General features: G+C 39.8%; 1 protein-coding gene across 2 annotated transcripts in view; it reads left to right on the forward strand.

The window, feature by feature from the left end:
* The window catches only part of RASGEF1B (RasGEF domain family member 1B), a 653,322-nt gene that overhangs the window by 455,533 nt on the left and 179,604 nt on the right, over positions 1 to 18,185 (forward strand). For both annotated transcript variants that reach the window (XM_070047975.1, XM_051820184.2), the window contains exon 4: positions 131 to 214. In XM_070047975.1, the coding sequence (XP_069904076.1) occupies positions 131 to 214 (84 nt within the window). The remainder of the gene's footprint in view (positions 1 to 130; positions 215 to 18,185) is intronic.

The following is an 18,185-nucleotide window of genomic DNA, read 5'->3' on the forward strand; positions in this document are numbered from 1 at the left end:
GGTATTTCCATGACAGCTCTTCAGTTTAAATGCCTGAGGCACTGTTGTGAGTAGCAGGCAAGTAGCTCTAGGCAGCTGGAGAGCCAGTTAAAGCCCTAAGATTTCTTCCTCTGTGCTTTGCTTTTCGTAGGAGCAGCCATGGAAGCCTTCTGTGTACAGCAGCCTGACTCCAGCTTGCTTTACAAGCCCTCTGATTGAGAAGCCAACAGGCAAAGTAAGAATGAATCTGCTTCCCATTGACCAGTGTGATTTGAGCCCACTGGCCATTTCTTTTGTTTTGAGCTATTTGGCTGAAATTAACCAATTGATCGCATAAAAGTGGCTGAAAAAATTCCCAAATGTGAACTGTTTGGTCAATCCTAGTGGGACTTGTCCTAGGCAAAACATTGAGTTTGAGAAATGCTCACCTGAGATTCCCTGGCCTCAGTACCTGCCTCTGATTCCATTCCAAAGACCTCCCAATTTTCTTTTAACCTTCCCATCTGTCACCTCTTTGGCCCATCTTTCCCTTCCTATCAGAACTTGCTAGAAAGAAAGAGGGTACTTTTAGTCATTGACACCGTAGTGTGAAATTCAAACAGTATGCAATACTTCTCTTAAAGTATTTTTCATTTAAATCATCTGTGGATTGAAGACTTTGCTTCTGGAAATTACAGATGCACTCCTGAACTGCTTCTTTGGTTTTGGATCACATTCCCAGCTGTCAATCCCAACAGGGCATGTACAGCCCAATGGGAAGAACTGAGTTGTCTGAAGTCAGCCTACCTGGGTTCGAATCCCAGTGCCTGTCTGACTTTGAGCAAGTCCCCTTGAAAGTAACATGATAATACTACCTGCCTTATTGCACTGTCACAAATACTAAAGAATGTAGTATAAATCTATAGAAAAAGCCTTAAACCTATACCCAAGCACTCAGTGAGTAATGAATGGAAATGAATTGAATGAGTGAAAAGCTAAATAAAAAACTCAGAGAAACCAAATGCCCAATTTGCTTAATCCAAGAAATATGAGAAGATGACCTATTTCAGGAAGAGAAGCAAAATTCAATTCAGTAGCTCACGGTCCCTTTCAAGGCCCAACCTAACAGAACGACCACTGCCTCCCCACCCTCTGCCACTGTGGTGCATCCCAGCCTACACACAATCCAACATCTAGATTGAGACATAGTCACTGCTAAGAAAGCTTAAATAAAATTCCTTTAAATAGGGCTTTTCCCTTTAACTTACATACATGGAGATGTCCACGAAGTTCACAGAAAATGAGCATTATAAATAAGCTATGCATAGATTTCAGGAACGTTTTACACCCAAATCTGTCTTTTAATCCATTTTTCCACAAACTTTTTGAAATACCCTTGTATGTGGAGAGAACTAACGTTTTTAAAAGGAAATGAGTCTATTTTCCCAGCTAATTCTTGGTAAATTTGCCTTGGCTGCAATTCCTGCCCAGGCAGCTGTGTGCAGGGTGTGAAATCCCGGGTGGACCAGCAGCCTCCTGCTTGCGCTGTCAGCAGGGCTGACGTGTTGCAGGCGTAGCAGGGGAGCAGCCCAAGTTTCTTGGGACAGTGTTTCTGAACTTTTTGTTCAGAGAAATCTGCACTTCCCGTCTGCTGACTCCAGTTCAAAGTGACAAGAGTGTCATTTGGCACCAAGATAACCAATCAACAAAACATGCCCTGAATGTCACAAAACAAGTTGGCAACTGTCCCAACATTCGCTGCCTTGCCCCACCATTGTCCCCTCCCAGCATCCTTTGCCTTTGTTTATATAGGCTCTAAATAGACCACCACTTTGTCATGGGGATGGAGAGAAGGCATTTCAAAGGCTGAGGTCAGAAGTCAATGAACCCCCGAAGGAGGCTCTTCTGGCTCAATTTCGTTTCAAACCAATAGATGGTCTTGAGTTTACTCAGTGGTTTCCTAGACCTGATGAGGAACAGAAACAGTCATGTAGAAAGGTTAGGGGGTGATTTTTAGAAAGCTTTCCAGAGACTGGAAGTGAAGCGGGACCAGTATGGCCATTCTTGGGTTAGTGCTATGATTCCTCTGTGTGACTATTAGATCTTCCTCCCAACCAGGGCAGAATCAGCAGGTAGGTCACCTGTATGGTGTCAGCAGGACTGTCTTGGGTTGAGTAGAACTACTTTCAATGGATACCCTTGCCCTCTCTTTTCTCATAGTTCTGGCTTCTGGACCTAATGCATCTGCTACAGATTATTCTTCTGAATTCATGTGTAATCAGCTCTGATATTCATCCACCTGAGGGAAGAAAATGACACTGAAAATATAAGCCAGGCTAACCTGCAATTATATAGGGATCAATGGAAGGCAGCATTTGGGATAGATACTTGACAGTTAGCATCAATCTACCCAGAATCCAAACCTTCTCCTTCTCTGCAAGAAACTTTCTTTTGAGTGTGAGGCTGGCCTGTTAGGATCTCTGCCACCTGAGATCTGGTGCCCCACGCTGAATCAGGAACTACTTTTTTCTTGTTGTGGTGAGAGGAAGGGTCTTGTAAAATTTTCCAGTTCAAAAACAGAAGAATCCAGGGCAAGCTCATAATAGAAAAAAGAGTATTTTGGAGCCAACTTGAATCTTATAACTGGATAAATCAAGTGGTGAGTCTTTTCTTTAATGGCTATGATTAGAGGGTAAGTGGGAATAAAGGAGGAAGCCCCTGGAACAGGAAGGGAAACAAAGAAATTACTCAGTATATAGGCGAGCAAACTTAGCATATATGAGGATCCATCCTCAGATAAAGAAGATCTGAGTCAGCACCTTTTGAGTGGAACTTACAAATTTATGTAAATATAAATGCAAATATTAAAAATACGTGTCATGAGATTTCCTGGGGATATACTAGAGCTTTGTCTCTTTTTCCTTTGCAACTGCCAAGGATTGTGTTGTGAATGCTGGAGCTGACTTTATCCCACCAAATCCTACAATGTTTCGACCAGAGGACTTTCCTTTGTCATTTCTAGGAAACTCTCTTGAGGATGAATTAAGACAGAGTACTGTAGATGATAAACATGGTACTCCCAAGAGGTTGCGCAGGCTAACAGTAAATGCGAAAAGGATTTCAGGATTTCAATAAATTAATAAGAGATCCAAGGTGGACTACAGAAAGAGAATTAGATAATGATGATGGAAACAAAGGCAAGGATTTAAAGAGATAGAGAGAGGCAGCATTGCAAGATGATGTAAAATTCACCTAGTAAGCCCTCCTACAAAATTCTCATTTATGCTACTGGCAAAGCATTGTGAAGACCATAGCAGGTCCAGACAACCCTATAAAGTGCCATGTCCTCAGCAAACAGTATAGTATCCTCCAGGTACACAAGCAGAAAGAGTTGTTTTGGATTAGGGACTGCCGGTGACCCTGACAGTGGCGACCTACCTTTCTCAAAAGAATTTAGGCCACAGACAGACTTGGCCATGATCCAAAGAAATGTAACTTGAATGCATTATTTGATTTGACTAGAGGGAAATGGAGAGAAAAACCACTTTGAAGGAAAGTGGTGTTATTAAATGGAAGGGAGGCTAAGAAAGTAAACAAGACTCCCTGAGCCTTCTGTATTTCTGAGCAAGTAGAGGGGAGACTGATGGAGTCAGGTGGAAGTCACTGGGTAAACAACAGATAAAAAAGAAAGGAACTGATGAGTTTAGAATCAACAATAGAGCTGCTTTATTTCACAGTTGGGAGACATCTGTGGGAAGAAAGAATAGATGTCTTTTTCACAAATTAATCTTTAGCTCCTTTTACTGCTGGTCAATTTTTCTTATCAAAGGAATGTTAGCAAACATTTTGTAAGAGTAGTCTTCTGAACCACAGTCCTGTTGAAATCATTGAACTTTACATTACAATGTCATGAGTGAGTCTGGACCAACAGCATCGATTCTGTAAGAATAGACTTGAGACTTAAGATTCATTATTTAGGGTTCTCAGTGACCCAAGAAGATGGGGAAGCCAGCCCCCAAATTAGCCCGTGACCTACTGCTTCTTCCAAAAATATTAAAGGTCCTGAATGGAAGAATTATAAGATAATAATTCTTAGCAAAACAAGCCCTTGTGATTTCCATGATTATAAATAAATAGTCTTGGGTTTTTTGTATGTGATCACTCCTGATGTGGCTAGATCTTTCGCTATACATTTAGCATCTGGTTATTGAGACAAAGTACATTAAGCCAAGTATATTTCTTCTTGACTTCTTGTGACAGAGTGAAGGAAACTTTCAGGTTAAAGATTCGTTTTGTTCTTCTTAAATAACAAAAGCTGTGTCTGGGCATATGTCCACCCAGCTAATGAGTAGGTTTTTCAGCCTCTCTTGTAGTTGGATGTGGCTAGAGGATGATTTATGGCCAATGGGATGTGAGTGGAAACAGTAATGCAATTTGTAGGTCATACCCTTCAGAGGAAAGTCCCACTCTTCTTGCTGAATGGAATACAGATATGGTAGCAGCAGGTGGAATGCAATAGCTCAAGAGAGGATGGAAGAAACGACATTGAAAAGTTAGAATCTTTGTAGAATCCTCAGCTGCTTGTGCTCCAACTGGTATTGCCTAAAAAACAGAAGCCAACTTCCAACTCCTTTATACCACTACTATTTTGGTCATTTTTACTGTTACTGCAATGATATTCTAGTGCAAAATTACACAAAGCAGGAGAGAAAGCGTAGACAGTCTATTGTAGGAGAAGTCATCTAGAATCCAGTGAGGGTAAAAGGCAGGGCCTGGGACAGTAATCTCTGTTAAAGGAATGAAAGTGTTGACTCGCTGACACCCAGCTCCCATACTCAGCCTGGTTGAGAAAGCAGAGACAAGGAAGCTAACTTCTGGTTTTGAGAACCAAGGGATGAGCAGGACTGTGCTGCAGAGAATCTTTCTTTGAGTTCAGCAGTAGTAACCCTAAATATCTAGTTGCAAAGAAATTGTCCTCCGGACTGGGGCAAACAGTTTTCTACTGAGTATACTCAAACATAGCAAATGACATTTCGATTGCTACTTACTGTATGCAGGAGCTGTTGTTAGCTAAGAAAGATTCACGAATGTCTTCAGGTCTGTATTTGGCATCGGATTCTGATCTTTCATCCTCTGAAAGGTGTCCAGATTCCCTGGGCAAACATCATGGGCTTCAGCTTTTGCTATAACACCACTGTACAGGGTACTGGGGAAGAGTGAATTGTTACCTGACACTTCATTCTAGATCTGTCTGCCTTTTAGTTAAAATTAAGTAACGCTTCTTTTTTTTATTTTTAACTTTTATTTAATGAATATAAATTTCCAACGTACAGCTTATGGATTACAATGGCTTCTCCCCCATACCGTCCCTCCCACCCGCAACCCTCCCCTTTCCCACTTCCTCTCCCCTTCCATTCACATGAGGATTCATTTTCGATTATCTTTATATACAGAAGATCAGTTTAGCATACATTAAGATTTCAACAGTTTGCTCCCACACAGAAACATAAAGTGTAAAATACTGTTTGAGTATTAGTTATAGCATTAAATCACAATGTACAGCACGCTAAGGACAGAGATCCTACATGAGGAGTAAGTGCACAGTGACTCCTGTTGTTGACTTAACAAATTGACACTCTTGTTTATGGCGTCAGTAATCACCCTAGGCTCTTGTCATGAGCTGCCAAGGCTATGGAAGCCCCCTGAGTTCACCGACTCTGATCATATTTAGACAAGGCCATGGTCAAAGTGGAAGTTCTCTCCTCCCTTAAGAGAAAGGTACCTCCTTCTTTGATGACCCGAAGTAACGCTTCTTTGGCATAGTAAGTTGACTCTCGAAAAGGTCAGGTGTTACCACTATTGCATGTTGGGTTCATTTCAGTTTCCTTTGTCAATTGCCTAACTGAGACAGGCACAGAGTCCATGGGCAGCGCCTGTCTGTTGCGAAATGTATGAAGAATTTTATTTTGTTATTCAGTCAGGCATTTTCATCTTATCTTTGCTCATAATCATTGCGAAAGTGATATTCTGTTACTATCCTACTGTATTTAACTAAACACAAAGAATTAATGATTTAGTCATTATTTTTGAAAGAGTGACCTGGAAAGACACAGAGAGAGATACATCTTCCATCTGCTGGTTCACTCCCCAAATACCCTCAACAGTCCAGGAGGGGCCACATCAAAACCAGGAGTCAGGAACTCCATCTAGGTCTCCCATGTGGGTGGCAGGGACCCAAGTACTTGGGCCATCAACTGCTACTTCCCCAGGGAGATTAGTGGGAAACTGGATCAGAGGCAGAGCAGCCAGATTGCCACACAGCACTCTGAGTAGTAACTGTGTGCTGTACCACAATACCTGCCCAAGATGAAGAATTTTTACAATCAATATCGTTAGTACTGTTTTGTGGATAGTAAATAAACAGAAGTGGAAATATATCCAGATATACCTTAAATTTAGATTCCTGGATTCTCACCACCACTCAGACACAACTTGGCCTGATGTTTACTACACTAGCTATGTCCTGAGGCATCAGTCCGACTGGGTGAAAAATGCAGCCTTGCACAAAGACAAGAAGCCTACCACCCCAACATTCCTACCCGGCAAGAAAGCTGTGTTAATAGGCTTGATAAGCTCAAATGAGTTGTCGTAAGATTGAATAAATATGCTTAAACCAAAGGCACTGCAATTTTTGTCCTCTCATAAGCATAAAAATATTCAATGTTGACTCCCAAAAGCCATGAAAAAGTGAGTATGAATAATTAATATGTGTAGGATGTGTTTATTAGGTTTATAAAATTAATTTCCAAGCATGTAGATTCTTTCACCACTATAAAAATGGGAAACAATAGACATTAGAAACAGATGTCTTTTTTGTTCTTCAGGTCTGGCCTTACAGCTCATTTGTAAAGGTTGAAATATGCAGTACAACAGATAAGGACTACGTGCACAGATATGCACAGACACACATACATGACACGCCCTCCCCAGACTGTGCCACTGTCAAAGGGCATGCAGTCACATGTGTATTTCAGAGACAGTGTTTAGTCCTTCCCTGTCTCCATGTGCTGATACTTTCCCTTAACACTGCCCCAGTTCCTCTCCCAGAACCCAGTTGAGAAATATCTACAGGAACTTCTGATGGAAAAACGCCAAGGAGACTGCCTGTTATATTGTTGAGGTAGAAGTAAACTTTAATTTGTATCACTTGGGAGTAGAAAAAAAAAAACAGGACCTGAGGCTCTCATAGGATAAATATGCATTTCTTTCATATAGCTGAAAAAAAAATCAAGCTCCAAGAAATTGCACTCAGAAATTATCAGCAGAATTCATGCAGTTTTCCTGCCTTCCCGGTACTCTGGGTACGCTTAAGGAAGCCCAATGAAGCATGTCTTAGAAATATTGCATTCTGAGCTAAGAGCTAGCCAAGCACCCACTAAGATATAGACATTGAGTGCCTACCTTGTGTGAGACATGCAGCAATAATAATAAGAGCTACCCTTGTTTGAGGACTTGGTGTCAAATAGAAAACTAAGTCCTTTATAGCACTGTCTTAATCATTTCACAGATGAAGCCTAGAGGATAAACATGTGTTCAAGGTCACAGAGCTGGTAAGTGGTAGAACTGGCATTCGGACCCAGGCAGGCTGGCTCAAGCACCTTTCCCTCAACCACCTGCTGGAGAGATTGTTTTCCCTATTTTTTTTTTTTTTTTTTTTTTTTTGACAGCGTCTTTCCTATTCCTAGTGGAACTATGATCAAAGTTTCCTGATAGGATGCAAGTGGATGCCAAAAAAAAAAGTATGATCTGGCTTATGTTATAGGTCACTCTGGCCACAGTTAACTAACCTTGGATTTTCATTTTTCCAGAAGACCTTGGGTATAAATAGCAATGCTGCACAAATGGGAAATAATGTGCGCGCTTGCAGCGTTGAGCTGCCCCTTTAAAGATGGTTGCTTTATAAAGAACTTGAAAGGGGGAGTGAGCTGGTAAGGTGGCACCGTGAGGTGACTCAGATCAGAACAGCGTTCTTCAGAAGCTGCTTCATACATTTAGGTGTCCCAGTTTATCGCCTCCGGGACAAGGGGGCTTAGTGCTCACCTAATCCGTGAGGCTAAGCCTTTCATTTAAGAACCTGCACGCCCTCTGCCAAGAGTCAACATGATATTATTAAATATCCCTCCAGTTCAGTCTAACCAAAGAATCACAATAAAGTCAAGGGTGGAGCTGAAATCTCCATTTGCCACTAATGCCTGTTAAGGTTTTGCATATGGGCAGCTTGGATGCCTGTTAAAATAAATGAGTACGAATGAGGTGAGCAGAGCGCAGATCACATAAAAGTTTATGGTCTGAAGAGTAGGGAGGTAATTGGGGTGCGATGAACTCCCCAATTGTGTCTCTGTTTTTAAAGGTCATTTCCTGCATTTCATGAGAAGTGAGGAATTACATCTGGGCCCCCATAGAATGGTGCTTGTACCATTATGAATTTATTTCTGCCTGCCTCATTTTAAGCTCAGTTGATTGCATGCCTGTCTTTAGCACTGACTCGTAATCCCCTTGGCTAGGGGTTGGGGTGGGGCAGGATTGTGCCTTATTCATTATTTATGTCCCCAAAGCACCAAGCACATTCTTTCTACATAGTAGCTGCTTGTTAAGGAGAGGGAGTGGGAGGAAAAGAAAAGGAAAGGCATCCTCACCTTGAGGAATTGGAGGTCCATGCTTGGTGATTACCTGAGTTCAGGCTGCACTTCATTAAATGCCTTTCAGAAAGCTCTCCAACAAATTCCTTAGTGACAACTTCAGCTTTACCTCCAAAGACAGCTGCTGACAGAATGATAACTCTCCAACAAACTTATCTACTCATTTGCAAAAGTCAGAAACCACAATTATACACAGAGGACTTTCCAAGGGAATCAAAGGTAAGGATTAAAACAACATAGAAAAAAGGAGAGACAGAAAATGTGGTTCTCATGCTCTGTGGTGGGGAAGTTGTTTCCTCCATGCCACGCACCAGTGGAAGTGTTCCAGCCAAGTTCAGTAGGAAAACCGTAACTGCCAAAGCCAAAGGATCCACTCCAATTCCCCTCTAACTTGATCTCTGCAGCACTTGGCTCAATTAAACTGTTCTGGAAAGTCGTTCCTCCCTTGTATTTTGTGAATGCAGACCATTCTCTCTCTCTCTCATCTGACCTTCTCAGTCTCTCTTATAATACTTCAGTCATACTTCCAGTTTTCTGTTCCATCCCTGGTGAATTGCATTCTGAGCTAGACATTGGCTAAGTGTCCACTAGGAAATAAACAGACATTGAGTACCTACCATGTGTGAGGCACACAGTAATCCAAGGCAATTTGGTATAATTTATAGCAACAATAGTAATTACAGTTTCCATTGTTTGATGACTGTGCCAAATGCGAATGTAAATTATTTATAGCAGTTTCCCATTCAGTCAGTTTACAGGTGACGCCTAGAGGATAAAAAACTTGTCTAAGGGCACAGAGCTAATAAATTCTATTGGTTCATTTACTCTCCATGTTCAAAACTAACCTAGTGAGCCTCTTCCCCTTCTGCTTCCCTCATTGAGTGGTTCCTGCCTTCTACCCAACAATTCATGTCATCCCTAATTGCCCCCTCTCTTTTGTCTGTTTAGTCAGACACCAAATTCAGATGCTTCAAAAGCCGAAACATCTTGCCCTCTCCTTCTCCATTGTGATGGCTCTACCTATCATCCTTCATCTGGATATTGGATACAGATTGTAAATATGACCCATTCCGTTGACTAGGGGGTGGGATGGCTTCCCCATGGCTGCTGAATGAGCTCGAGTCTCTGAACAGCAGAGTGAAGCAGGTGTGACACATCTGCCCTTCCAGCCCCAGCCCTCGCAGCCATTCCTACCAATGCTGCCTGCAATGCTTTTCAACGTTGCACCATTCTCCATGCTCTTCCTCCTGCTCTTTCCGCATTCATTCTCTCCTCCTTTTCAAAATCTGTCTTGCAAGTTACATCTGCTTCTTTTCCTCCCCTGCTGTAACCTCTATTCTGCACGTTGCATTTTCTTCTACTGTATTATTGCTCTCCCTTGATGGAAGGTGTTTGCTTGTATTTCTGTCTCCTCTTAGTAGTGAGGCACATTTTATATTTTTGTGTTGAGCATGCGGCTCAACGTTTGGCACACACTAGGAACTGAAGTGTCCCGACATTCTGTTTGTGTCTGTGAGTAGCTTCTCTAGTCTGCTCACCACGTATCTGGAATCTGGAGTTCTTTCCAACCTAAAATTCTGAATTCTTCTCTTAGTTTATATATGTTAGAGTTCTCTTGGCCAGAGTACCAGACTTTCAACTTTCAATAATGAGGAAAGCAAACACTTCTTTTCCTCGCAGATGATTAATGCCTATGATTACATTGGAACTCACTGTAAGAAAAGGAATGATTTTATCAGTTAGAGACCATAAAGACAGGTACCTTGGCCAGTATGAATTCCTCTCTATTAACTGATAACAATGAGATAATTGAAGAAGATAGGCATATTATCCTATTTAAGTGATTCTATCAGATCTATTTTCTTAAAGAGAATTGCAGTGGGAGTTAGAACTGTCTGCTATGCCTTTGTGGTCAGGGTTTCCAGGTGATGTATGTATGAAAAGGAGGGAAAAATTGCTTACTGACTCTAGCTTGGACTTTTCATATGAAGTCCATTACAGAAGAAAATTAGGCTTCTTGTACCTTGAAAATATCTGGCCTTTTTAAAGTTGAGCATTCTGCTAGAGGAATGCCAACTGTGAAAAGATGAGAATATGCACATGTGAGTTTAAACAATGCACGAATAAGAGTTGACAAAACTAAAATCCACACTCTGGCTTTAGTCAATAGTGATAATAATAATAAAAAAAAACTTTACTGACATGCTTCATTTAGAGAGCATGAAATACCAAAAAATCAAAATCCTCATACACCTTCATTTCAGAATAAAATGACTGTTGCGATGAGTAAAATATATATTTATAACTATATAATCACAAAGAGTTATTGACTGTATTAGATGAATATCATTTGTTTAGTAGTGCTAGGGTATTCTGAAAGATTAAAAAGAAATTATCAAGCCATAAGGGATATAGGCGCTGATTGGAAGGTAATTTAAATGTCACCTATTCCAACTTCCCATCTGATGCTTAATCTGTCTGACAAACATCTGCCAAGCCTCCTGTGAATATTTTCAGTGAGGGAGCTTTCTGCTTCCTGGGGCAGCTCATTTCATGTTTATACAGTTCTTACCATTAATAATAATTGAAACTGAGTGCTTGATAAGTGCCAGAACTTGAGCCAAGAGTTACATTTTCTTTTTTTTCTTTTTAAGATTTATTTATTTCTTTGAAAGGCAGAGTTACAGAGAGGCAGAGACAGAGAGAGAAAAAGAGAGAGAGAGAGAGAGAGAGAGAGAGGTTTTCCATCCAATGGTGGTTCACTCTCTGAATGGCTGCAATGCCTGGAGCTGGGCTGATCCAATGCCAGGAGCCAGGAGCTTCTTCTGGATCTCCCATGCAGATACTGGGACCTAAGCACTTGGGCCATCTTCTACTGCTTTCCCAGGCCATTAGCAGGAAGCTGGATTGGAAGTGCGGCTGCCAGGACTTGAACTGGCACCATATGGGATGCCAGCGCTGCAGGCAGCAGCTTTACCCACTACACCACAGCACCGGCCCTGGGTTTCATTTTCAAAACTCCTATTTAATACTGATCACAGCATTATGAATGATGAATGCTACTGTTATTATTTCCATTTTACAAGTGTTGAAATTGAGGATTAGTAAGGTTGGTTCACTTGCCCAACCTCACACAGCTGGTAAATAGAGGACCTGGCATTGTCTACATGGTCTGCAGTCTTAGACCTTACAGATAAGCAACCACTCTAGCTCAACTTGTCCCTTAGGTTGACCTCTAATCTACCCTGTTCATGAGTCCTAATTTAATGTCCCACACAATGGGCAACAATAAACAAATTGAATCCCTTTTCCACATGGTAACACTTCAAATAGATAAAGGTTGTTATCTTATCGATTCTATTTCTCCAATCTTCCTCTTAGATTCACAATTGCATTGTGTTCCATTTTTTTCTTACAGGAGATTATTTTAAGGTACTCACTATCATGTTCATTGTCCTCTGAACAAAATCTATTACTGGCTCTTAATGTACACAGCATAAAACTACATTTTATGTAAAATTGGCTTTATTGGTAGAGTAGAATCACAGGGTGAAGTCATATGCTCGTGGTCAACCAAGGTGACTATTTTTGGATAAACTTTATCTCTGCTATTCTATATTCTGCCTATTTTTTTTGAACTTGAGTTTAGAATTTTGTATTATCACAGTTATATTTTGTCTTATTAGTATGGTTTACTGTGCTAGAATGCTAAAATTTCTGAGAATCAAGATTCTGCCATCTAACATGTTTTATTTCCATTTGTACCCATTATATATTGTAAATTAAGCCATCTCAAACTTAGTGGATTAAACTAATGACTTTTCTCCTAATTCTGTGTACCAGCAGTTGGGTTAGGCTCAGCTCAGTGGTTCTTTTGGACTTGTCTGGGGTTCACTTACGCAACTGTGGTCACTGCCAGGTCAGGTGAGAGCTGGTTGGTCCAGAAGAACCTCAGCTGGGATGACTCAGAGCTGGCCTCTGCTCGACATAGTCTCTGTTCCCTCAGCAGATTATCTTGGCCTTATCCATGTGGCAGGGGAATGGCATCATAACAGCAAATGAAATGAAGAAAGGCCCCATGAATCCTAGGCTAAGGACAGGCACACCCTTTCTTGCCCCGTGTTACCAACCAAACTGTTTCCCAAGATCAGCAACGTTCAAGACTGGAGAAATGGGCTCCCTCTTTTGATAGGAAGGTCTTCAACATCACTCTCAAAAATCCTACACATGAAGACATGGAAATTGTGGCCATTTTAAAAATATTCCATTCTCTTAGGATCATGTCATTTGTGGATTATCCTTTCAAGTGTTACATAGGATTTTAATTCAATGAGGTCCAACATTAAAGCCCTGTGTAGCATACTGCTTGTGCTCTTGTAATCTAGTTTGACAACCATAACCAATATGCTGTAAACAGTAAAAGAAAACAAAATACGTGCTAAACTAATCCACCTGTTTCTAAAGATGTGTAATTTTAAAGAACAGAGGACCTCCCTCAGGAAAATGCCTGGAGATGAAATTAAACTGGGTCCAGACTTGAGGGAAAAAAAGACCAAAATCTAGATTGGCCAAGGGGAACAAGAAAGATGTTCAGGTTAGAAAATTAGCATGCATAAAAGCACACAGGATCAGTACATAGAGTGATGGTTTTAGAGCATTAACTCTGAAGAATGAATGGGAAAAGGAAAGGGTGCCTAGATGGTGGGATACCTGTAGTGAATGAACTGGAATTTGAATTTGCTTTATTAAGCCATGGGCAATGATATAGATGGTCCTTAAGCAAGATGTTAATGTGATTTAGATATTTGCAAAACTAGCCTAGCATTAGTTGGACTGGAAGTTTTTGGAGTCAGGGAAATCATTCACAATAAGTCTTATACACCATCCTTCCATTTCCCAACTCTGATTAAAACTAAGTATTTGATATGTATTTTCCTAGAGTAGAAAAAAAATAGCCTAAATAATTTCATTTTTGCCAATTTAAGGAGCAGACACAAGGTGCCAACATTTGGAAAAAGATAAAACATTCCTTCTCTTAAAGAGGGGAGAAGGAACTATAACTCCTTCTACTTACATTTGAGTCATTATATCATGTATATTTTTTAACAATTTAATTTAAAGTATACACATTTCATGTATTTCGTCTATACAGGTCTAGGAACATAGTGATTCTTCCCACCCTAGACTCCCTCCAACTCATGCTCCCACCCTTCCTCGTCCTTCCTCTCTTATTCCCTCTCTTAATTTTTACAATGATCTACTTTCAGTGTACTTTATACTCATAAGACTAACTTTACACTAAGTAAAAAGTTCAACAAATAGTTAGAAGAAGAAGAAAAAACACTGTTCCTCAACAGTAGAGAAAAGGGCTGTAAACAATCATTGAATTTCACTCCTATTTAGTATATTTTTGGTACTGTATTAGTTACTACAGAGAAGGGAAAATATATGATATTTGTCTTTTTGGGACTGGCTTATTTCACTAAGTATAATGGTTTCTAGTTGCATTCATTTTGTTATAAAAGACAGGATTTCATTCTTTTTATGGTTGAGTCGTGTCCCATAGTAGATATATATACCATGATTTCCTTATCAGTCATCAAATGAGGGACATCTGGGTTGATTCCATATCTTAGCTATTGTGAGTTGAGCTGCAATGAACATAGGGGTACTGATCATTCTTTGCTATGCTTACTTCATTTCCCTTGGGTAAATTCCCAGGAGTGGAATTGCTGGGTTATATGGTATATCTATTTTCAACTTTCTAAGGTATTTCCATACTGTTTTCCACAATGGCTGTACTATTTTATATTCCTACCAACAATGGATTAGGGTACCTTTTTCCCCACATCCCCACCAGCATTTGTTGTTTGTTGATTTTGGTATGAGAGCCATTCTAACTGGAGTGAGGTGAAACCTCATTGTGGTTTCATTTGCATTTTACTCATGGCTAGTGATTCTGAGCATTTTTTCACATGTCTTTTGGCCATTTGAAGTTCCTCTTTTGAAAAATACCTGTTCAAGTCCTTTCCCCATTTCTTAACTGGATCGCTTGTTTTGTAGTTGTTGAGTTTCTTGAGCTCTTTATATAGATTCTGAATATTAATCCTTTATCAGTTCCAAGGTTGCAAATATTTTTCCCATTCTGGTGGTTGCCCCTTCACTTTGCTGAGTGTTTCCTTTGCAGTGCCGAAGCTTTTCAGCTTGATGTAATTCTGTTTATCTATTTTGGCTTTGATTGCCTGTGCTTCTGGGGTCTTTTCCAAGAAGTCTTGGCCTGTGCCAATGTCTTGCAGAGTTTCCCCAATGTTCTCCTCTAGTAATTTGATGGCATCAGATTTTTTTTTTAAGATTGTTTCTCTCAATGGTAAAATAATGGTTTCCAGGAATAAAGAGCTGACACTTTCAAGACTGAAAAACTTAGTGATTGAACAAAGTAATCACAAAAATGATAGTTTTCTATTCTAGACGTGCTATATACTGTAAGAGGATACAACTGGCACTCAGTCTCCTAAGATGTTCTTTCAGATGCAGTTCCACTATATGGTCTATGTAAAGAATGAGTCTTTCTCTAATGTTCCAAGGTCAAGACACCAAGAGTGTTGAGAAAATTACTGAGTGTTTAGACAACAAATTGGGTTCCCCTTAGAAAAGCATTGCAACCATTCAAAATTCCATCACTAGACTGAGTTTTGGGCTCCTACTTTTTTATTTATTTATTTATTTATTTATTTATTTATTTTTGACAGGCAGAGTTAGACAGTGAGAGAGAGAGACAGAGAGAAAGGTTTCCTTTCGTTGGTTCACTCTCCAAATGACCGCTACAGCCGACGTGTTGTGCTGATCCGAAGCCAGGAGCCAGGTGCTTCCTTTCTGGTCTCCCATGCGAGTGCAGGGTCCAAGCACTTGGGCCATCCTCTACTGCACTCCCGGGCCACAGCTGAGAGCTGGACTGGAAGAGGAGCAACCGGGACAGAATTTGGCACCCTGACGAGGACTAGAACCCTGGGGTGCCGGCACCACATGTGGAGGGTTAGCCTAGTGAGCCGTGGTGCTGGCCAAGGCTCCTAGCTTTTTCCTGGCCCAGCCTCAGGTATTGCAGGCATTTTGAGAGTGAACGAGTGGAAGGAAGATCTCTGTCTTTGTCTTTCTCTTTTTTCTCCCTCTGCTTTTTAAATAAATAAAAACAAGTGAATGCAGATTTTTATAATGATATTTAAAAATTTTTGGAAATATTGAGCCTGACCAGATATTAGATATGAAAGAATTATTCTTAATAGATGGAGATGTTGATTGTTGTTTATAAAGCTGTTATCAGCTACAGATATATTCTGTAGTATTTCTGTGTTATATAATATTATGTCTGAGATTTACTTTGGAATGTGCCACCAAAAGAACCTTGGGGGAAAGGAAGAGAATTGATGAAACAAAAATTGCAGAATATTGATAATTGTTGAATGTGGGGGTAGTAAGTACATGGGGATTCATTATAATATTTTCCTACTTTTGTATATGTTTGGAAATATCCATTCAAATTAGGTGAAAGTCTTTGGAAGAAAATCACAAAGGAAACAGTTTATATATTCCATTACGTAAGTAAAATCCAGAACCTCTATGCCTTCTTAAAAAAAGGCTAGGGAAAATATTAGTTACAAATATGGCAGATGAAGAAATATATTTTATATATACACATGGCATATACATATACCCGTGGAGATTGATAGGAAAAAATACTAAGAAACAAATAGCTAAGAGATTTAAATATAGACTTCAAAAGGGAATGTAAATTGCTTATAATATTCTTTTAGATATAATCATAAAAAAGAAAATTGAATTATTTTGAACTTCTAAATAAAAGTTATCCTCTAGAACCTAATGTGTCTTTTATGCCTTGGGAAAGATTTACTTCCTATGATCAATAGAGAAAAATTTCAAAATAGTAGCAATCTTTTTATTAATGCCAAAATAGAGTCTTGTGCTGTATAGTAAGGACTATTTTTGGAAAGTCTTTCAGACACTTCTCCAGTGCTGATAAAACTCTGGCCAAGAACCCTTGCTGGGGAAGAGGAGGGAGTGTATCAGAGAGTGGGTTGTGTCAAGGAAGGGCTTCACAGTGTGCCTCTAGAGGTGTTGACAATGTTCTGAATTTGACTGATAGTGACTATTCCCTGATAACTGTTTCTTAAACTCCACACAGAGATCTTGTGCTCTTTTTGGTAAAAGCATTATAATTTATAATAAAAAAAATTTTAAGGAAGCCTCAAGTGTGGCCATCTAGATGATTGAGCTGTCGTGTGGTGGTTGGCCTGAAATCACTGAGTGGCCAAGGAGAATCTAATTACCTTAGAACTGAGGCTGACATGCGGGTGAGCCTGAGATCTCTGTAAAGGCAGAAACCGTCTGCCAAGAGGAACTCTTAACTCATGCTTGGTGCTGGGGTTTCCACAGGCTTTCTTGGCTGTTAGGTGAATGTTCAGTTTCAGAACTACCCTGAAATTAAAGAACTCAGGAAAATCCAGGACTCTCCTGAGATGTTTTCTTTTTCTTAGAATCTCATCCACAGGGGATATTTTAAATGGCCAGAAGATTCCCTGTGTGTATTTTAAATAAAGATACTGTCATCAGGCCTACCTGAGAATGGATAGACTCCACAGTGAAGATGGTCTTATCCTTAACTATTTTCTTCTTCCTACCTCATTCCCTCAGTTGAAGGTAAAAGGTTGGGATTTGGTTAAACTATGATCTTAAAGAACAATCAGGTTCTTTCCCCATTGCTAACTTTCTGCTCCATGGTGCTGTGAGTGGTTTGTAAGTGACATGTCCAACAGGCCTGTGTGTTAAACATTCATAATGGTCAGTAACAAATCCTAGTCTTAGCATCAGGTGTTCAGCAATGATTGTCTGTGGTCATGCAGTTAGAAAAAAACAGATATCAAAGAAAGATGTGGCTGTTTGTGAATACAGTTGTGGAGATAATCTACTAAAAATATTTTTTCTGTAAAACCTATGAGTGACTTCAGATGAGTAAAAATATAAATGTAATAATTCATCTTTAATGGCTTCTAGTAAGTCATTGCATTCTGTATCATTTAGAACAAGTAACTAAGTTTTTCCTGAAAGTGTATAACTCTCATTATGCTCTGTCATTATTTGTCCACACTTCTCTTTTTAATCTCTGACTCCATCAAATTACTTGCAGCTAGAATGTCCTGTTCTTTCCTCAAGGAAGTCTCTCCTAGGGACAAGAGATTTAGTTTTTAATTTTCATCCATGAGTTTAAAATGTTAATTAAGGACAGATAGCAATGGCATTTGGTTATTTACAACTCCATTTGGATATAATTTCTTGGTTTTGGAAAAAATAAAACTCTTTTCTAATTATGGAAGAAATACTCCCTCAATCTTCCTCTTTAGGGTAATTTGGAAAATTTAGGAAAAGTCAAGAAGGAAATAAAAGTTTCCACAATCCAAAGATAACTACAGTTAATATTTTGGTATATTTACATTCATTTTTGTTATGTGAGTTATG

This window comes from Oryctolagus cuniculus, chromosome 8 (assembly GCF_964237555.1).
Source record: "Oryctolagus cuniculus chromosome 8, mOryCun1.1, whole genome shotgun sequence".
NCBI lineage: Eukaryota > Metazoa > Chordata > Mammalia > Lagomorpha > Leporidae > Oryctolagus > Oryctolagus cuniculus.